General features: G+C 42.5%; 1 protein-coding gene across 1 annotated transcript; it reads right to left on the reverse strand.

Annotated features, from left to right (window-relative positions):
- Positions 1–9,463: 9,463 nt before the first annotated feature.
- Positions 9,464–19,188, reverse strand: SOX30 (SRY-box transcription factor 30). Its single transcript, XM_040603725.1, has 6 exons — positions 19,105–19,188; positions 18,476–18,980; positions 16,998–17,237; positions 15,552–15,731; positions 11,879–12,359; positions 9,464–9,869 (listed from the first exon to the last, which is right to left on the reverse strand). The coding sequence occupies exons 1-6, from the start codon at positions 19,186–19,188 to the stop codon at positions 9,497–9,499; spliced, it is 1,863 nt and encodes a 620-aa protein (XP_040459659.1). The 3' UTR covers positions 9,464–9,496.
- Between the last annotated feature and the right edge of the window lie 88 nt (positions 19,189–19,276).

The raw sequence follows: 19,276 nt of genomic DNA on the forward strand, positions 1-19,276 counted from the left end.
GTTGTTGGCTGGAAAGCAAAAGAAGATGATTCTCCCATTATGTTCGCAGTAAATTAGGAGTTAACCACCTGGAAGGAACTAGAAAGATCTACAGAGGGGAATGCCTGTTCAAGAAACACACTTCTGCAGAGAATGACTTGGACATGAATCAGACTAAAAGCTCAGTAATATTTTATTGGAACTCTCTTTTTAGAAATAGGACAGCTCATTGAACGAGCTGCTCTGAAAAGACTCCTGCTGGCACTGGAGAAAATGTTACCAAGAATCAAAGTTTTAGCAGGAGGAGGTAGAAGACTTTATCCTGCCGAACCTCTGCATTACAGACACTGATGAAAAATTTTGTATCTTTGGCTGACTTGAGTGGAATGTGAAATCTTCCACTTTTCAGATCATTTTTCTCCTTCAGACAACTTGAAATGATCAAAAGAGGAAGGCTGTGAAGGGAACTGGCGATTCAACAGCAAACTTCTTTATTTTGAGTCTTAACCATTGAGAACAGCTTTGGATGACTCAGAATATTCTGTTCAGCTTTGGTTTTCCACCACCCGTGTAGGACAGTGGGAATACTTGGAAGAGCCCTAGAGCAGCTGTCCTGCCAAAGAGGGAGAAACGCTGTAAGATGATCAGGTACTAGACAAGGGCTTGTCCCGATGTGCTGTTAGGGAAATAATATCAAAGCACTCCCTATGCTTTTTTTAAAGGGTGGGTCACTGCTGCTACTTTTGCTTCATTCCTACAGACAAGTGAACTTAAGGGTAGAATACCCCAGCTTGATGTATCGATGGTGCCTATTCCTTCTCCCAGGGCCATGCTTTGTTCACTATTTGTAACATCCTCTGTTTTTCAAATTCTTTCTTATTTTTCATTATAGATACTTACATATTTTGTCTAAATTTCAAGTGAAATAACAGACTGAGCTCCTATTAACCAGGTATCTGTGAGCCAGTTGACTACAATCCCCCTCTTTGAGACTACCTAATAACACTTTCCTTTAGATAAGTCTCACCTTATCTCTCCACTGCGTTATCAACATCAAACAACACTTACAGGGACATTGGATCAATACTTAAATGCATACAAACACTAACAATCCAATTATCAATATGCTTAACAACCTTTTTATCCATGTGATTAAATCCTAGACGTATCAACCTTTTGAGTTTCATGTAAAAATCTTAGTTTATTTCCAAATTTAATTCAAATCAGTAGAAATGCATCCACTTTGATCCACATACACACAACCAGTAGTTGGTACAGTACACAGTCCCCCTTGTGAAGCTAAAAGCATATCTAAAGCCATTCAATTTTGAATGGCAATCAATGTCAGCTAATGGTCTAACTGCCTGTTGTAAAGCCACCATAGCACAAGCAGTTTCATTCCCACTTTTTTCTATGATTGCAGATACTTACAATAGATTTTTCTAATTCAGTTACTCCTAGCCACAGAAGGAACCACCAAGCAAAAGGGTGGAAAGTTATACATCTCTCAGTGGATTATGGCCTCTTTTACATCTCTGGAAATAGGTTCTCAACCAGGCTTTAGAATGTGATTTTCACATTACTGTAATGCTCAGAACTAGTGCTCCTAATGTACGTATTCCTGCCCAATTCTTTGGTAAAATTTTTCTAGCCTTTTTCCCCACAAAGCCAATACCAGCCTTTTCCTTCAGGAACAGGCCAGGAATTTTGAAAATCCCCTCCCCAATTAGTTTGGAGTGGACATTCTGGTCCCATGGACTTAAAAGACTGTCCTGGTTCCCTTTATGTGTTGGTAACATCAAGTAAAAGAGGACCGTTACCCCTTGTAGTTCATTCATTTCTAATTCTAAAAAGTCTGTATACTTGTGAAGATATAATAACATTGTTATTATTACTAATAATACAAAATACAATAAATTTTTCTCCCTGTACACAATCTAAATAAACCACTGATCTCCAGTTAGTTCAGGTACAGTTCATTAACTCCATATTATTTTCAAAGGTCCAGTCTCTCTTGACTTCCACTTTTCTAGAGGGGCACTCTTCACTGGAGTATAGTGAATCCAAGAGTTTATTCCTTTTACCTTGCTTGCTGTGGATGTGATTATTAATACCAAATATAGTCCTTTCCAGCGTTCTTTCAGAGGTTCATCTTTCCAGGTTCTGATACAAACCAGATCTCCTGGCTGGGAGGTATGTACTGGGCGTCCAGAGGTACAGGTGCTCTTTTGTTCAGGTACCACAGCATACCTTGCTTTCCACTGCCCGTTGTCCATAAACTGCTTCCATCAGTGAAGAATTCCCCGTCTGGATTCTCTAAGGGTCTATCTTTCAGTTCCAGTTGGCTGGAATACACCTGTTATATGACATGTAGACAGTCATGTTCCAGTTCATCATTTTCATTAACGGGAAACAGGGTGGCAGGATCCAGGATGGAAGTCACTTTCAAAGTGACATCACCTTGTTCAATCAAGGATGCCTGATACCAAATCAATCTGTTCGGGGACAACCAGCAATGGCCCTTCTGCACCAGTACCGCCAGAACAAGCATGAGGCACAAAAACAATAATAGGTTGTCCCAAAGTCAATTTTCAAACTTCTGTAATTAATAAGACCGTTGCCACCACTGCTCTGAGGCGTGCTGGCCATCCCTTGCTCACTTCAACTAATCACTTAGGGAAGTATGCCACGGCCTTTTCCAGTCTCCAGGGACTGAAGTTAACAACTGCTAAGGCCACATGTTGTTTTTCATACACATGTAAAATGCAAAGCTTACCCAGGTCTGGCAATGCCAGAGCAGGGGCCCTCATAAGTTCCAATTTTGTAGCGTCAAAGCTTTTACAACACTCAGGGGTCCATTCAAGAATTTCTTCCGGTCCTTTGGCAGCAGCATCTGAGGGCTTAGCAAATAAACTGAAGTTTGGCATCCACAGGCGACACCACCCGGCCATTCCTAAAAATCCTCTGAATTCTTTGATTTTGGAGGGGCTATGCAGCATATTGCCTCTTTTCATTCTGTTCCTAATGTTCTCTTGCCCTAAGAAATCTCAAAACCCAGATATTCTACAGTCAGCTGAGAAATTTGTGCTTTTTCCCATGATACCAGTACCCAGCAAGTGCTTAGACATTCAGTAAGCTGATGGTGGCTGCCTGACATTCCTGTTTTGTCACGGCTCCCAGTAGGCTATCATCTACATATTGAGCAAGGTAACCGAAGAATTTTTACCTTGCCAATCTTTGCCCAATCCATTACCAAACAAAGAAGGGCTGTCACTGAATGCCTGGGGTAACACAGTCCAGTAGAGCTGAACTTTTTGTCCCATCGTTGGGTTTTCCCATCCAAACATAAGAAGTTTTTAACCCCTCTCCAGGGGTATGTAAAAGAAGGCATCTTTGAAATCTAATACTGAAAAACAGACATTGTTTTTAGATAAAGATGATAACGAGGTATAAGGGTTCGGAACCACAGGATGTACATCAACTGATGCTGATGTACATTTGATTAATTTCCCTCAAATATTACACCAATACGTAATCTTGAGTCTGGGATTTCTTAACTGGTAAGATTGGGGCATTATATTCAGATTGACACTCCTTCAATAGTCCACATTGAATAAAATAATTTATTAGTGGTTCCAAACCCATCTGAGCTTCTAACTTAATAGGATATCACTGTTTTTCTTACTGGTTGTCCTCTGAGTTTTAATTCAACCTTCGCTGGTACTGCATTCTTTGCTCTTCTAGGTTCTGTTGGTTGCCCATACAGTGGGTATTACAGCATCCAAAGTTTTCTCTGGGATGTTTACATCTCCCCATTGTTTCTTCATTAATAACCAAATCTGAGCCTTCCAAGCTGTTTCCTTTGGCAGGTATAGCTGTATTCTCTTATCAGAGAGTTATTTGTGCTCTGAATTTACACAGCATATCTCGCCCTGAGAGGGCTAAGGGATATTCTGGCATGTAGAGGAATTTGCAAGTTAAGAGTTTTACTTCAAATTTTACATTCGATTGGTTTTAAAAATCATTTCAAATCTCACTTCCCTGTGACCCCCCACGAGTGGCACACAGCTGTTACTTGAAGGACCCTTACAAGCAGTCACGACTGAACATGTCGCTCCTGTATCCACCAAGGAATCAACACTTTTGTTCCCCAGCTGAACTGGAATCAGATCAGCTTCAGGGGTCATCGCTTCTTGGGAAATTGTTCTTTTTGGGCACTCATTTTTCCAGTGTCCCTCTCCTTTACTTACAATAGGCACATTGATTCAGCCCTATGGAATTTTCTAAAACCAGTTCAGAATTCCAGCCCCGGCCTCCGTCTCTACTTCGGATATTTCCTCAATAATACCCTCACCTCTTCACTTGCCTCTCACAGAATTCCCAGCAATTATGGCCGCTAACAAATTAGCCTTCATTTTATGATCTTTTAGTCTTTCTTTCTTCTCTACCTCATCTTGATTATTATATACTTCATAGGCTGTTTTTATCAATTGAAAGATTGTCATTCCTCCTACCCCTCCTATTTTCTGTATCTTTTTTCTTGTATCTGAAGTTGATAAGCTGATTGTTCAATAAAAAAACATATTAAACATTCTCCTATTAGTTTCATCTTCAGGTTCTAAATCAGTCCATTTTCTAGCTGCTTCACACCACCTCTTGTAAAATGCTGAGGGATTCTCATCATTTCCTTGTCTAACTTCACGTAACTTCGACACTTTCTTTGATTTTGGGACCCCATGTTGTATGCCATATTAAATCAATTGCTGATACTGTTTAATCATTCCTCTCCCAGCACCAGTATTTGGGTCCCATTCTGGATCAGTTTTAGGCATAAATCTAGCAGGGTCATCGTTAGCATTTCGCCTCTGAATGTCTTGTTCAGCCTTTTCCAAAACCAACCGCTTTTCTTGTGTAGTAAAAAGAGTGTTTAACAGTGTTTTCATGCCACTCCAGACGGGATTATGATTCAACACAATTCATTCCCCTGATACATCTTGTGTGGATTATTGCTGTATGATCCCATTGATTTTTTCCAATTGAGTGAGTCTGAGCTGGTAAACGGGACGTGCCCAAACACCAGCAAACCTTCAACTGCCACTGCCGGCCAGAGCGGTGCCTGTAGCACCGGCAGCTGAGCCCAAGCTCTGCCTGAAATGGGAGAGAAATTTCCCACTTCCATTTGAGGAGATGGCTCATCCGAATTAGTACTAGCCTCTTCTTGGCTGAGCAGCAGTACTGACACTTGAACATCCTCCGGCTCCTCGTTTCTCTTAATACAGCCCTTCCCAATACCACCAGCCTATCAGCACCTCTGCGTCTTCAGTTCACTTTCAGCCAACGCATTGGTACCACTCGGATTGCTCTGTAACAATTTACATTTCTTTCTTATGTCATAATTATCCCACAATGCAAAGAACAAATCATCCTTCAAATCAGTACTTCATCCCAGTTACCCACTCTCCTACAGAAAATTATTAAACACAATATTAGTATTCTAATTTGAAGTCCTATTTTCCAGCCATTTCTCACCACCACCCAACTTATACTCTGGCCACCACTTATTACAGGAGCTGTGTAATTTTCTTTTAGTTAAGGGATCCCCACTGAAACAGTTCCAGTTTTTCAGGATGCATCCTAAAGGCATGCAAAGAGGTATCTCGGCGGAGCAGGTGGAACCTATATTACTTCCCAGGAAAAAAAAAAAAAAAGTCTTTACCAGGACTTCGTGTACTCAGCAAACGGATCCTCGGGACTGAGCCAACCTGACACCCAGAGCAGCACCCAGATGCTGGGTCCACCCCATACACCACTCCGGGCAAACCTGCTCCCACCCAGGTGGCCAGGGAGGGCTGTGTCACTGGCCCAGCTCACCACCCACTGTGTCCCACCAGCCCCCGCCCAGAGCCTGGGCACTGCTCACCGCGTGTCACACCGGACAGACATCCCATACACGTCGAAAAAGCGCTTGCGATTCTGTCTGGTCACGCTTAATTCTCACTGGGTCTTATAAGCCTCTCTCCATTGAAAGGTACCATGGGCTGGGGGGTTTCCCACAGTCTGTGGGGAGGGGGCTGTGTTAGTAGGGGGCTTTCCCAGCTGGAGGGTGGATCTCTCAGTGTGCTCATGAGGATGGTTCACACACAGTTCAAGTAATTTTCTGCTTGGTCTCATTAACCATTTGGTTCTCCTTGAGACTGTCTTGTTACCTCTTAGCTTCAGGTATTTATGGTGTCTATTCCTTCTCCCAAGGCTGTGTTCTGTTAACTGTAACATCCTCCTTTTTTCAAGTTCCCTCATTTTTCATTATAGATATTTACATATTTTGTCTAAATTTCAAGTTAAATAACAGACTGACCTTCCATTAACTACCGACCCACCAACTGGTCAGCTACAGCACTACTGAATGTCTTTAGACTTTTAGAGCAGCAGGAGCAAAAGAAACTGGAAAATCTGCACCTCGTTTGTTTTTCAAGCTGAGAAGCATGCAAGGTGGGTTTTAATGTAGATTAAGGCAAACAGCAAAGAAAGAAAAAATATCTCAAGAGTAGAATACACCTGTCTCATGTCCCAAGCGCCCTCTGTCCCGCCGAGCGGTGGGCTTGCAGGAGGGCACACGCTGGCCAAGGGGCTGACGGGCCCTGCCTGTGACCCACTCAGGGAGGGCTCAGCCCTACATTTTATTTCCCATTAGTATATTCAGGATGTCTTAAACCTGTTTTCTCTTCTTCTGGCTTTAGTGGTATTGTCACCATGTACTGTTCCTTTCAGTATAATTACTGTGGACTGTTTGTTTCAGTATGATTATTATGGATAATTGCTATCAAACAGTAGTTGTGCAACATTAGATTGTTAAGGGAGGGTTAATCAGAAATTCCAAGACAGATCTAAACCGAAAGATCTTCTTGCAAAGCTGGATCTGAAATCAAAATTGCCAAAAGATGTTGAACTGTGGTCAAGACAAGTCCACATAGGGGAAGATAACTGAGGTTCAGTTCTCGATCAGCAGTAACTAGAGTGTCAACTGTTGTTTGAGACCTCCAGAATTTTTCTAAAATACCTGTAAGGAGCATGCGTGATGCTTAATTAATATAGTACTGCCTATTGAATGCATATGTATGATTTTTCTGAGAAATCTAATGTATAAACATATGTATGGTCTATATAATCTCGTCAAAACATAACATATAGTATGCACGTTAGGTGGAAAGATCCCCCGTGCACCCAGCACAGCAATAAAGGAATGCCTGCTTCTTAATGCTGCCTTGGTGTTAAGGAGTTTTCTTATTCCCGATTTCAGTGACAGTATTAAACAGAACAGGGATCTACTGAGGGTATAATACTGTGTTTTCCTACATGAACAGCAAAGGTCCCGTTAGCAGATGGATCCTGTGCAGCAAATGCTGAATCCCTGGACCCACTGAAGCTCACTCTGATCTATCAGCACAGCAAGCTCAGGGTGCATACAACCAGGCAGCCCTGAGGCACCTCCCTTCAAACATATAGGTATATGTATATAACGTATAGAAGGAAGTAAATTTGTAGTACCCATGGCAAGCACCCATTCTAGATTCTGGTGCATTGAAATATGTCTTACACCTGAGTTCACAGTGTATAAAAAGAAAATTGGATTGGAGAAGAAGAAAGTTAGAGCTGGAGAATAATCCCACAAACAGCTGTTTTATACCCTAAAAGATAATTGTGTAGGAATTAGCACATTTGCCCACACGCATTCCTGCAGGCCAGATCAGCTTTCAGTAAGAAGATAATTTAGAAATAAACAGGCATTTTATACTATTTATAAGACTTTCCTCTTAAGGATCCATCTGCACTGCAGATGCAGTGGGAGCAGGGGCCTATTTACAACACAATTGCAATGTGTAGTAGGGTAGACAGGATTTACTCATGCTTTTGTGTTCCTTAACTACAAAATGTGTTCTTTAACTACAAAAAAGTAGGTCTCAAATGAGAGGTTTTGATCTTGGACTTGGAAAATGGAGTTATGAGCCCACAGAAGCAGAAAAGCATAATAAAAATGTTGATATGAGACTGAAAACTTAAAATGCAAAGATGCCAGAGGATATCTACTCTACACTGGCTTAGGATTTTTTGAGGCATAAGGAGATTTCATTTGTACCTGTCTTTATCAATAATGTAGTCTCAACGGACATCGGGGGCCGAAGCCTCAGGTTTGAGAGGACACTTGGGGTCCAACAGATCCAGTGTGATAACCCATAAAATACAGGATGTCCTACATGAGGCGGTTGATGTAGCTTCCTCTGAATCATTCCTCAGCATCCCCTGGCAGCCCAGCACGGACTGACTTCTCTGCCCATGGCTTTCAGTTCTTCCCGTATTCTTGTGGTAGCCGGATTTACGTAATGATAAATATTAAGACACACTTACGTATATACACACACTAGTATTAATAGCCCAAATTGTGTGAAAAAGTTACTTCAGCTTGTCATTCTAGGCATATGCAGTTTAGCTGCGCAGGAAGTCTCTGAATTACACAAATTAGGATTTGGCTGTCCCCACTCAGTTCCAAGGCTTTGGTTTAAAATTAAACACTAGGGATACATTGTTCAGATTAGTTTATTCAAATACAACAGCAAAATAACAGGATTCCCGGAGGAAAATAACCATCTATTCCGCAAAGCAAGGGAGAAAGAAAAAAAAGTTACTAACATGAATTACAAAGTTTGGCCAAAAAGTTTTGAATTTCATTACTCTCCAAGTTCAGCACAGATACTCTCTCCATTAAAAGCCTTTGATATTCTTCAGAGAATTTGGTAGTCTCTGGAGAATTCCTTACAATATAACTATGCTCAGGGATCAAGTCACAGCCCACTAGTATAAGTCACAGGGCCAGATGTCATCCATTTTCCTCTCTCTGGGTGCTACCATGCCTCGCCATACCTTCTGGACAATCCCCCTTTTATTAATGGAACTGGTTGCAGACCAAGATATTACTGAAACTGATCTAAGTTTTCAATGTGTGATACAACAGTTGTACCACAAATACAGACTACACTTAAGAATAACCACATTAAAACTGTCTCATCAAAGAAAAAATACAAAGCATTGCTGAATCATTCTTGACTTCACTCTCCAGGCCTTAAAATATTTTACTGCAGTTAAGAATTATATTGAAGTCATAAACCAGAACTATTTCACTTGCTAAAACTCCTAAGTAATACCTACAGAATTATGACAAATACCATCAGAATGCCTATTTGGGCATTAAAAGGATGCACTTAAATACATCTCTCCTCAGGAAAGCACATTATCACATGCTTAAGGCTAAATTCCTGTGTTAAGTGCTTTTCTGACCCAAACAATGCCCTGATGAAGCAGGAAAAACTCCAGAGGCTTTTGACCTCCCCAGATTTGCATGCAATCTCTTAAAATACTAGCAGATCATCAAACTCTTCAAAGTTACCGTTTTCCATTGAACATACTGACTGAAAACATTTCTTGCCCACTCTCTATTTCTCTGGATTATAATTCGTTTTAAAAATTACAATGCTTGCAACAACTTTACTTCTTCCTCATCGGTGTCAGTTACATTGACTATGCGGCTGGTGGAGGGAGTAGGTGGCCTGTATGGTGATAAAACCTCCCTCACTACGTCAACATCCAGCTGTTGTAGGGGGCTTAAATACTGCTCCTGGTTGTAGCTGCTGTGACAGGGCACTACTTGAAGGCTCTCAGAGCTGCGTTGGTTCTGACGTGTACTTTCTTCTGGGGATTGCTTGAAAGGATAGCCTTCATCCATAGCAGAAAACATCACCTCCTGTCTTTGGTACCTATTTTTATAAAAGCCAAAGCATTCAGGCACTGAGCTGGAGAAATTCCCACAGGCAAATGGAGGTCGGCTGAATGGGCATATGCTGCAGTTAAAAGAGATCAAAAGTTGGCTTTCAGAAATGCACATTGCCTGGACTTCCATTCAACTAAAAAAAAGCAGAATGACATCAATTTTCTATGCTAGTCAGCTTATCCTGCTGGAATATTCAAAACATGCATACTTTAAACCATGCCTAATTTCAACACTAGGGTCCTAACAAGAGTCATGCACAGATTCCATGTCTCTGCATACGCAGCTCTTCATGCTAGCTGCATGCTTGACATTGCTTTGAAAACAAACACACAAACCCATGGTATTTATCAATGAAATAGCATCATGGATAAGCCAGCATCTGATAAGCCTGCAGTATGTTAACCAATGTACTTCAAAATAGTAAAACAAAGCATCAAAACTCAGTTTGTGTTATTTCTGTATGCCAAAATTTGTGACAGAGCTGGGATAAACGCTCTTATTTAGTCTTTTGAGTGAACTCTTGCATCTGTTACGTTACCAAACAGGAAACTGACAGAAGAATCCTTGTGCCAAATATGTGGTTGTCAATGTTACTATTTAAAGAATATACAGTGATACATTTTTAACAAGCAACCACATAGTAGATTGCAGGAAATTACTATGTCAAATGTAACTGTATTCCTCCAGTGTCAGAAGTCTGAATTTTTATTCTGATGCGGAGTGGCACACATATTGTAATTTACACAATGTTACAGAAATTCACTACATTGTTAATAAAACAGCATATGAAGAAGTAATAGAGCTCTATATTGCAGACATTATAAAGGCATTAATACAATGTCTATTGAGGTTGCAAGGAAACTATTCATCTTTCCAATCTAATATTTAATTTTTTAGTGCATAAATCTGCATGCATACGTTTTTACTGCCAGTGCTACTCAGAAATTCTGATTCTTGTATACAATAAATAAATTTATAGGAATACGAACTTACAGATCATTGCATTATAAAGATCCTGGCATTAGCAAAGCTGGCAGCCTTCAGAAGTTCATTAATGTGTAAACTCAGAACAGTCTTTTATGGTACAAAACACTCCTCTCCCTCAGAGGCCTCACAAAATGGTCTAATTGCAGAGACCAAGGGCTAAGAAAAGTTCATCTTTAGCAATTTTGGGAATGTGTCCTCTGTTTCTTTAAAGGACCTCAAAAATAGAAATGTCTTGTATTGTGCTTACCAGCTCATAAAGTTCTTTTTAGTTTGATGGGTCATCAACAGCCCTAATTAATGACTGGGTAGTCTTATCACCATAGGAACATAATGGTTGCTGCTATTGGTAGGAATGAGCGGTGTATAAATGGGTGGAATTTAAGTCTAATAGTTGTCATAATTTGTCATGTTAGATATTGCACAGTCAGGAAAGAAAAATGATGCCTTACAAAGAACAAGCCTCAGCAGGCCATCAGATGACTTGCATTTGAGCAGCACATCTGCTGCTGGGAGGGCACTGGTGCTTTCTGTGCATGTTTAGCTTAGGAAATACCCATGTGATATTGCATTTGTTAGCCTGTGAATTCTTTGATCAAGCAATCTCTGACTGACTGCTCAGAGACTGCTGAGGAAAAACCAGGAACTGCTACTTACATAAGAATGGTGAAGACATTTCCCACCAGGTTGGATTTCAGAAATATTGGTAGTTATGATAGCTGCGATCATAGTACCCAGGAGACATCTCACACACCTACTTTAATTCTATCCGATCATTTTCAAAATATATTTACACTATCTCTACCTAATGTTTTTCTGTGGAAATCAACTGTACTTAGATGCATAAAGTGGAAAGATGATACTTCTATTTACTGTGGGCTTGGGAGTGCCAATTACTGCAATAATACTATGGAGCCTTCAATAACTGGGCATGTATTACGAGCAGCCTCAGGCCAGCAGGTCCCACCACACAAGAGCTGTAGGAAGGGAAGAGCACCTTTCCTTCTGAATACTCCATCTGTTTTCTGCAAGTCAAAAGACTCTCTGCCTTTTAGCACTTGTTCTTACTGGTATTGAAATAAAGGGTTTCATTACCTTGAGGGGAAATACTGCGGTCCAGGTACAAAGTAACGGTGGTAAAATGAAAACTGAGGAGGCATTCCAAATAGACTGGTTGGCTGACGGGTGCGAGGAGGCTCATAGAGCTGTGAGTGAAGAAAAGGGGCAGTTTGGGGAAGAGGTATCCCTCTAGGAAAAACAGAAACCCCTGGGTACTCCTTTGGCAGCTCACTATTAGAGACAGAAATTCTGCCAATAGTGGTGGTTATGTTACTTGGGTTTCTGTTGAAAACTGGTGTAGGTCTTTCCAGAGAGCAATTGAGCCCAAATGATACATCAAGACCTGCTATCTGAGCAGGTTCAGCAATGTGCTGTGATGAAATTACAGGGTGCAGGGGCAGAGCTGGAAGTGGAACAGCCACTGATGCAGTGCTTGCACTAGTAGTCTGGAAAAGAGTAATTGGACCAGCATGTTGAATGGAAGAAGCCGACAGACAGCTGGCAGACGGAGGCTCACCTTTAGGAAACAGAACAGTTACTTATCAAACACGAGAGATTTCATAAACAGCAGTGTAGCAAACAACACCCAGAGCCAGAATCGTTTCTCCCAAAACACTTTCTAGCATTACTTCCCTGCAACTCAGTCATACACCACTTGGCCTGTATGTGTTCTGACAGATGGGTTTGCAGCCCACACATTCAAACTTCCTTCTACAGAAATGCAAGGGTGAAAGAGGAAAGAATTGGCTAGCGAGTGTTGAGGCTGTGAGGCTGGTGAGGGCTGTATCTTGTCCTGATATGGCTACAGAATGGGGCTGGAGGATGCATTTAGTGCCTGAAGCTCAAAAGACCTTCCAAGTCTACTAGCTGAGTTGGAGTGAGACAAACTCTTAACAAAACTGTGTGGTGCCAAAGCAGCAGTGAGCAACAGAAGCAACAGTTCTAACATCCTACTCTCTGATATGTTTTCTTATTTCTTTCACCAATGAGTGTACTCACTAGCCAACTTCACTTTGAAATATTTTGCAGAACTTACGCTTGAATGTACAGTCTCAAATAACACCTCATGTCAACAGGGCTGCCTTTATACAGAAAGATTTCAAAATACATTGCATAAGTATTTTCAAATCCCACTACCTAGTCTAAGAGTCTAAATTCTGAGTCAACAGCACGTAAATGCATCTAGACATTTACAGTTTGTATTTAAGAGTAATTTCAACCACAATAGGACAGTAAATTCCAGAAAAAAACATAGTGATACAAGAATATTTAATTTTTAAAAAGAGAGAAAACAGAAGAAATATATTAATATGTATAGTGGGGGAAAAAAAGAAAGAATTTGAAAAATGGAGGATGTTAGTTAATCCTTAGAAACAGTTAACAGCCTTGGGAGAAGGAATAGACACCATAAATACCTCAAGCTAAGAGGTAACAAGACAATCTCAAGGAGAACCAAATGGTTAATGAGACCAAGCAGAAAATTACTTGAACTATGTGTGAACCATCCTCATGAGCACACTGAGAGATCCACCCTCCAGCTGGGAAAGCCCCCTACTAACACAGCCCCCTCCCCACAGAACATGAGCAGTGAAAAAAACCAAAACAAAAAAACCCCCAAACCACTGTACCTTTAAATGGAGATGAGGATCCTATGAACCTATGAGAATTAAGTGTGACCAAGTGGAATTGTCAACGCTTGTTCAAAGTGTATAAAATGTTTTACCCTATGTCAAGAGGTGGGCTAGCTGTGTGGTGTTACCACCCAGCACCCGCCTCTGTGCAGACATTCAGTAAACAACTAGCTTGACTCTGTGTGTGGGTTGGCTCTTGCACACTGGGTGAAGAACCCAGATTTGGGATAACAATAGTAGCATCTGAGGACAATAAAACATTATAAAATACACCAGAGTAAGAAAACTAAGAATGTTCAGTCAATTTACAGAAGGATTTGAGAAAGGATCACATCACTAACTCTGAACTTCACCAGAACAAAGCTGAGCATTTTTTACATCTCCGAATATTACTGTTGCGGATTGTCTTTAAAACTTGCAGAAAGTTTGACTGAATCTTTCTATATTTTGTGAAACAGTCAGCTATAGGAACATCTTGATTTTTTAAGAGACCAGCCTCTATGTTACCATTATGTTAATACTTCCTAACCAGTGATGTAAGGGCTGCTGTGCTACTTGTCATTTGAGGCTGTGTTACTTGAAGTCCTTATTCTCTGGACCATAACCAGAGCACCTGGGTTCTATTGTGTATAGGATGAGTTATTGGACAACTTGGCAAGGTAGATACCTGGCCATCCAACTTGGCAAGGTAGATACCTGGCCATCCAACTTGGCAACAAAACTTACTTTTAAGGTGTCCCAAATTGAACTACCTTCACTGTAATAGTAAAGAACACACCCACAGGTCAGGAAGACCCTTGCCCAGGTGAAGACCCTTCCTCTGCGCAAGCGTAGTAACTGAAGAGGCTGACACAGCAGATATTATAATTATGCGCAAATTACCAACCAATCATTGTAACTGGGAGGGTGCTACCTTGTAAATTTTGTGTATAAATGTAATGGTGAAATTGGCATAGGCATACTTGATTTGTGGAGATTCCACCAAGTACCCAGTGCTGCAATACAGAAGTGCCTGCTTATCTACTTCGTGTAGACGGGTTTTTTGTTCCCTGGCTAACACTACCACACAGCGTAAAGTCACTTCATTCTCTTGTCTCATTATAAAGAGAGCAGCCCATGTCAGTAATGCTTAAAGAGAAAAATGCCATTGCCTGGATCTAAACTATTTGTTGCTGAAATCCGCTGTCCATGCACTGACAGAGTCAGAGCTCTTTCACTACAAAATATACAGGTCAGTCGTTACACCTGACTGAGGGCTCTCAGGCTGCACCCTATTTCACTGCCCATATTGGCTTCTTATAAAAAGGAGAAGCCTTCCAGGTTAGGTGCACCTTTTTAATGCATTCCTTATGTAACTATATTTTTGTTTGTATAAAAGCTCAGCTACATATGCTCAAACTGTGGGTATGTGCAAGTTCATAGCAACTGCATATAGAACTATTCCAGATGTGCATAGATACCCAAGTTACTCTTCATGGAAAATATGCAAATGAAAAATGTCTTGTTCAGATTCAATGACTGCTTTAATATTGCAGCAAGCACTAACACTCTACTGACTTCCCTTCTGATGACCTTGTTGACAATTCTGTCTGCTGTCTCTTGCAAGCAATCCAAGTTGCTGAGCATTTACTCTCAAGCAATGGTGCCCCAAGGGACACTAACACCAGGGTGGAGGCACCATGGACTAAGCTAAGGAGCTTTTTCAGGCTTGGTAGGGAGGGTTTGAGCACTAGTGCAGTTAGAGCTGGTGAGGTAGGATGAATGTGAGGTGGAGACAGAACAAGAAAAAGAAACAGCTGTAGCTTAACAGGAAGCAATTGAGATCCAAAAAGATCAGGAGGTAGGAGGAGGGAACCAGGAACTACAAAGACAATACCAAGGATCTGTGGGAGAAGAGTTTAAGAGGCTGAGGAAACAGTAGGTAGAGACCAAGAGGCAGAGGTGTGTTGCAGAGGACTGGTAGAAACAGTGATGTCAAGAAAGTGAGAAGTTGTTCTGACTGTATGCAGCGTATGTATAACTTTTACTATAGTAGGTAAATTCTGAATTTTTAAAATAATTAATTCCTGAAAACTCACAGGGTGGATGTCCAATACTGTTCTTAACATTGGGGATGAATACAGACAAAGTAGGTGACTGGAAGGGATAAATGCCACCTGGATTTGTAGTGACGATACTCTGAGAAGTGCTGGAAAATACAGTAGAAACAGGGAGTGGAAAACGCTTCCTTTTGCCTAGTCGTGGTTGATAAACCCAACCTGTCAGAGACGAAAAAAGATGCAGACGTGTCAAACCAATGAGTTCAGCAACGGCTCGTATAGTCAATGGCAGTACTCCATTTGTTTCAGCGAGCTAGCAAATCGGGCATTTCATCGGAGGTGGAAATAAAGTAGATGTATTTGGGCATCGTTTCTATGTTACTAAATAGTAACTGTGAGTGAAAGAAATACAGAACAGTGGGGGATGTGGCACAGCTGAGGAAAGCAGGTTAAGGGGAACATGACGCTGTACCATGGGCTTTCAGCGCAGAAATAAACCATGACTGTATTCAAAATGTGGGTCTTTCCTGATTGTTTCCTTAACCCCTTAAGTCTCACATATCCCCACAGGTTACAGGAGACAATGGAAAACATGACCCATTAGGAACCCTGTATAGATTTTGGAGGAGTGTGTTTGCCTTTGCCTTACGAGATGTATAAATACGAATTTACACTGAGCAGCTCAGTTTCTTACACAGGCTAACTCTTAATGCAACTTTAAAGAAGATGCTTTTTTTCTTTTCTTCTTTGAAGGGTGCAATGAGAGAGGGAGAGTGCTGTTCTTCCTTTTCCTTGTTTATGAAAGATTAGTCAGATTTTACCAGGATTAGCCATAATAATGAACTAGCAGGATTATGACAACAGAAAAAGGACCACAACACCTGATATCTCATCAGCTTTTAAAAAGCATGTTCAAAGTACTTGGGCTCTGTTTTATTGAACTGCAGTGTTATGGAGAAAGGAGTTTGTGAAGGGTACAAATTTTTAACCCTTTTCACAAAAGGCTGAGAAACAACATCTTCCACACTGTTATTTGGGAATCCCAAGTCTACACACTGAAGAATCCCACAGAATACAATGCCATTTGTGCTTCCTGTGGCGTTTCCCTTTCCTGCTTTTAAGGAATGGATGTGTCACCACAGGCCACCTGGGCAGCTCTTTTTGGAGCATGTAAAATGATGCAGCAGGCCATGTTCACAATAAACTTGCTATCTGGCCAATAGACTAACGCATTCAGAAGAGCTGCTGCAGCTGTGGTGGTCTAAGACCATAAGAAACATTAGAGGCTATGAAGGATCAAACACCATTTTGGATGCTTTAAAAAAATTAATATGTTTTCAGGCACTAGAAGGCTGACAGAAGGACTGTGTGCTTGAAATTTTTGTAATTTTTTTCTAACTGTATTACTTGTTCTAATGAAAGAGATGAATTCTTTTTCAAAAACTCTTGCACTTCTAAAGCATTCAGGTAAATAAATATGTTTACCAGGAAATTCTTGTCTGTGCCTTTGTTGTATTTTATGAGCTTCATCATAATAGGGCTGCTTCTGCTCTTCAGTCAGTTTGCTCCACTCCAGTCCAAGCTGAACACTGATTTCTGCATTATTGGCAGTTGGGTTAGCTTTTGCTAGGGCAGGCCGATGAATCCTAGCCCACACCATAAATGCGTTCATTGGACGCTTTACATGGCCACTTTTGTCCTTGCTAAATGGAGCATCTGGCATGCCTATGCAACAAATGAGGAAAGATGATCATCTTCCAGGCAATATATGGAATACAGGTTACATTCAATAGTACATCAAAAGGATATTTGGCAACAGTCAAAAGAATCACTAGAGCTTTGGAACACATAAAACTGGGTGCACATTTGGAGAGAAGTTCCTAGAAAAATAACTAAGGCTAAGGGAGTATCTTCCACTAACCTTCAGTGAACCGCTGCATAAGGAATCTTGCATAAGGAGTCATTTACCTGGGGTTTGTTACTTTTTTTTTTTTTTTTTTTTAAAAAAAAGGCAGCATATGGGACTCCTAGCACACTGGTTTGGATTTCATTTGGCTAGATTGTTTTCTTAAGAATTTATGAACTTCTGAATTTATAACGTAAACATTGTATAGCATAGACCACCACTACAAATTTGTCATCACCACCAGAACTATGTACCCCAAGCCCTAGCGACGCAGGGACCAGATCTAATGATGGTATGGCAGGAACCTGTGCAGTCCCTGGCTTCTCAGCTGAGGTTGTTGCTGTTCTGGGTTTCTGGTTGGTGTCCCCCCGTCCCCCTTTTCTCAGATTTGAACACTCGTTTTGCTGGAGGAGCCTGTGTTACCAATGACTGCTAGATGATACTCAGCTTTGGCTCTTTGTAAACATGACAGCATTTAAATTGAGCTGGTGACACGATGAACCCCAGGCCCCTCACAACTCGACTGATCCCTGAGAAAGCAGTTTCCTCTCTGGAAAAGCCTTCGAAATGAACTCCTTCACATTATCAATGAAGAACAAAAGTCTTCCAGTCTTTGAGACCTCACTTTTAAGTAACGAATTTTGAAAGCCTAGATCCCTTTCAAAAAAGTAAGCTCCTAATCCTGCTGTTCCAAAATGTTCCTCTTGTAATGTGTCCAGATTTTCTCAGAGAGGTGTATGAATGCTTCCCAGCTTTAAAAATCAAGCAGATCCCTGACCTTAAACTTGGAATCACAACCCAGTGCAACTCCGAACACTCTTATAAGGGGTTTAACGTAGTCAGGGAGCAAATGGACAAAACATTGACTTTAACAAACCCTAGGGAGCTCTCTGCTCCCGTGCGTTTATGTCTCACGCTGAAGAAGAGCTGTAGAAGCTGAGGTCCAGCCGAAGGGATGGTTTTCTGACAGAACCTTTGCACTACTAGTGTTCTGTCCGATAACCTGCCACCTGCGTGCCACTCACCGAACCCCGGCGAGCTCTCATTAACACAATACCTGAATCGGAGGGCAGTACTGTGAAGGGAATGTTTTTAGTTTCGATCTTTACTGAAGGCTCCGGTAAAGACTCTGTTTTGAGCGGCACCGGCTTCACCGGCAGCAGAGGGCCTTGTGTGCGGGACCCCGGAGCCAAGGGCTGGCGCACACCCGCGACCTTCTGATCTCCAGGGGGGACCCCAAGCCCCTCACACGGCTGCACCCTGCGCTCATCGGTGCCGGCACGGGCAGGCCCGCACGGGGGGGCAGCGGGGCCAGCGCCCGCTCCTGCCCTCACCCCGCGGGGCTCAAGGGCCACGTCGGGCGGCTCCACCTTGACAGCAACGGCTTCCCGCGGCTCCTTCCCACCGCCGCCCCGCTCATGGGCCATTTCTCTCCGGACGGAGCCGAGGGCCTCCCGACCCTCCCAGGGCGCCGGGAAGCACCTCAGCCAGCCCCCCGCCTCCCCCGGCTCGGGCTCCTCCACTTTGATGTGCGGCACCCTGGGGGGACCCTGCGCCTCCCCCTGCGGCCGGGGCGGCGGGGGGCGCCGGCGGGGCCCCGGGGCAGCCCTGGGGCGGAGCGGGGGCTCCCTCTGCCACCGCTCCATCCCGCCGCGGCCGTTTGCCGCCTGCGGGCGTTGGACCAACGCTCGCCGCGGCCCCGCGCCGCCGCCGCCCGACACCGGGCGCGCACCGAGCGCTCTCGCCCCGGCCACGCAGTGCGGGCGCCATGGCGAGCGGCGGCGGCGCGGTCCGGCCCGGCCAGGCCACGCCCCACCCGACCGCGCCCCACCCCCCGGCCGCCGAGTAACATAGAGAG

Source organism: Falco naumanni, chromosome 8 (assembly GCF_017639655.2).
Source record: "Falco naumanni isolate bFalNau1 chromosome 8, bFalNau1.pat, whole genome shotgun sequence".
Taxonomy (NCBI): Eukaryota; Metazoa; Chordata; class Aves; order Falconiformes; family Falconidae; genus Falco; species Falco naumanni.

Excerpts from the sequence above, each read along its gene's own strand:
- SOX30 (XM_040603725.1), bottom strand. The coding sequence starts at position 19,188 with ATGGCGCCCGCACTGCGTGGCCGGGGCGAGAGCGCTCGGTGCGCGCCC. Across the intron at positions 17,238-18,475 it reads AGTACTGCCCTCCGATTCAG|GCATGCCAGATGCTCCATTT; the intron begins GTATTGTGTTAA and ends TTTGTTGCATAG. Across the intron at positions 12,360-15,551 it reads CAGTATTGGACATCCACCCT|GTGAGCCTCCGTCTGCCAGC; the intron begins GTGAGTTTTCAG and ends TGTTTCCTAAAG.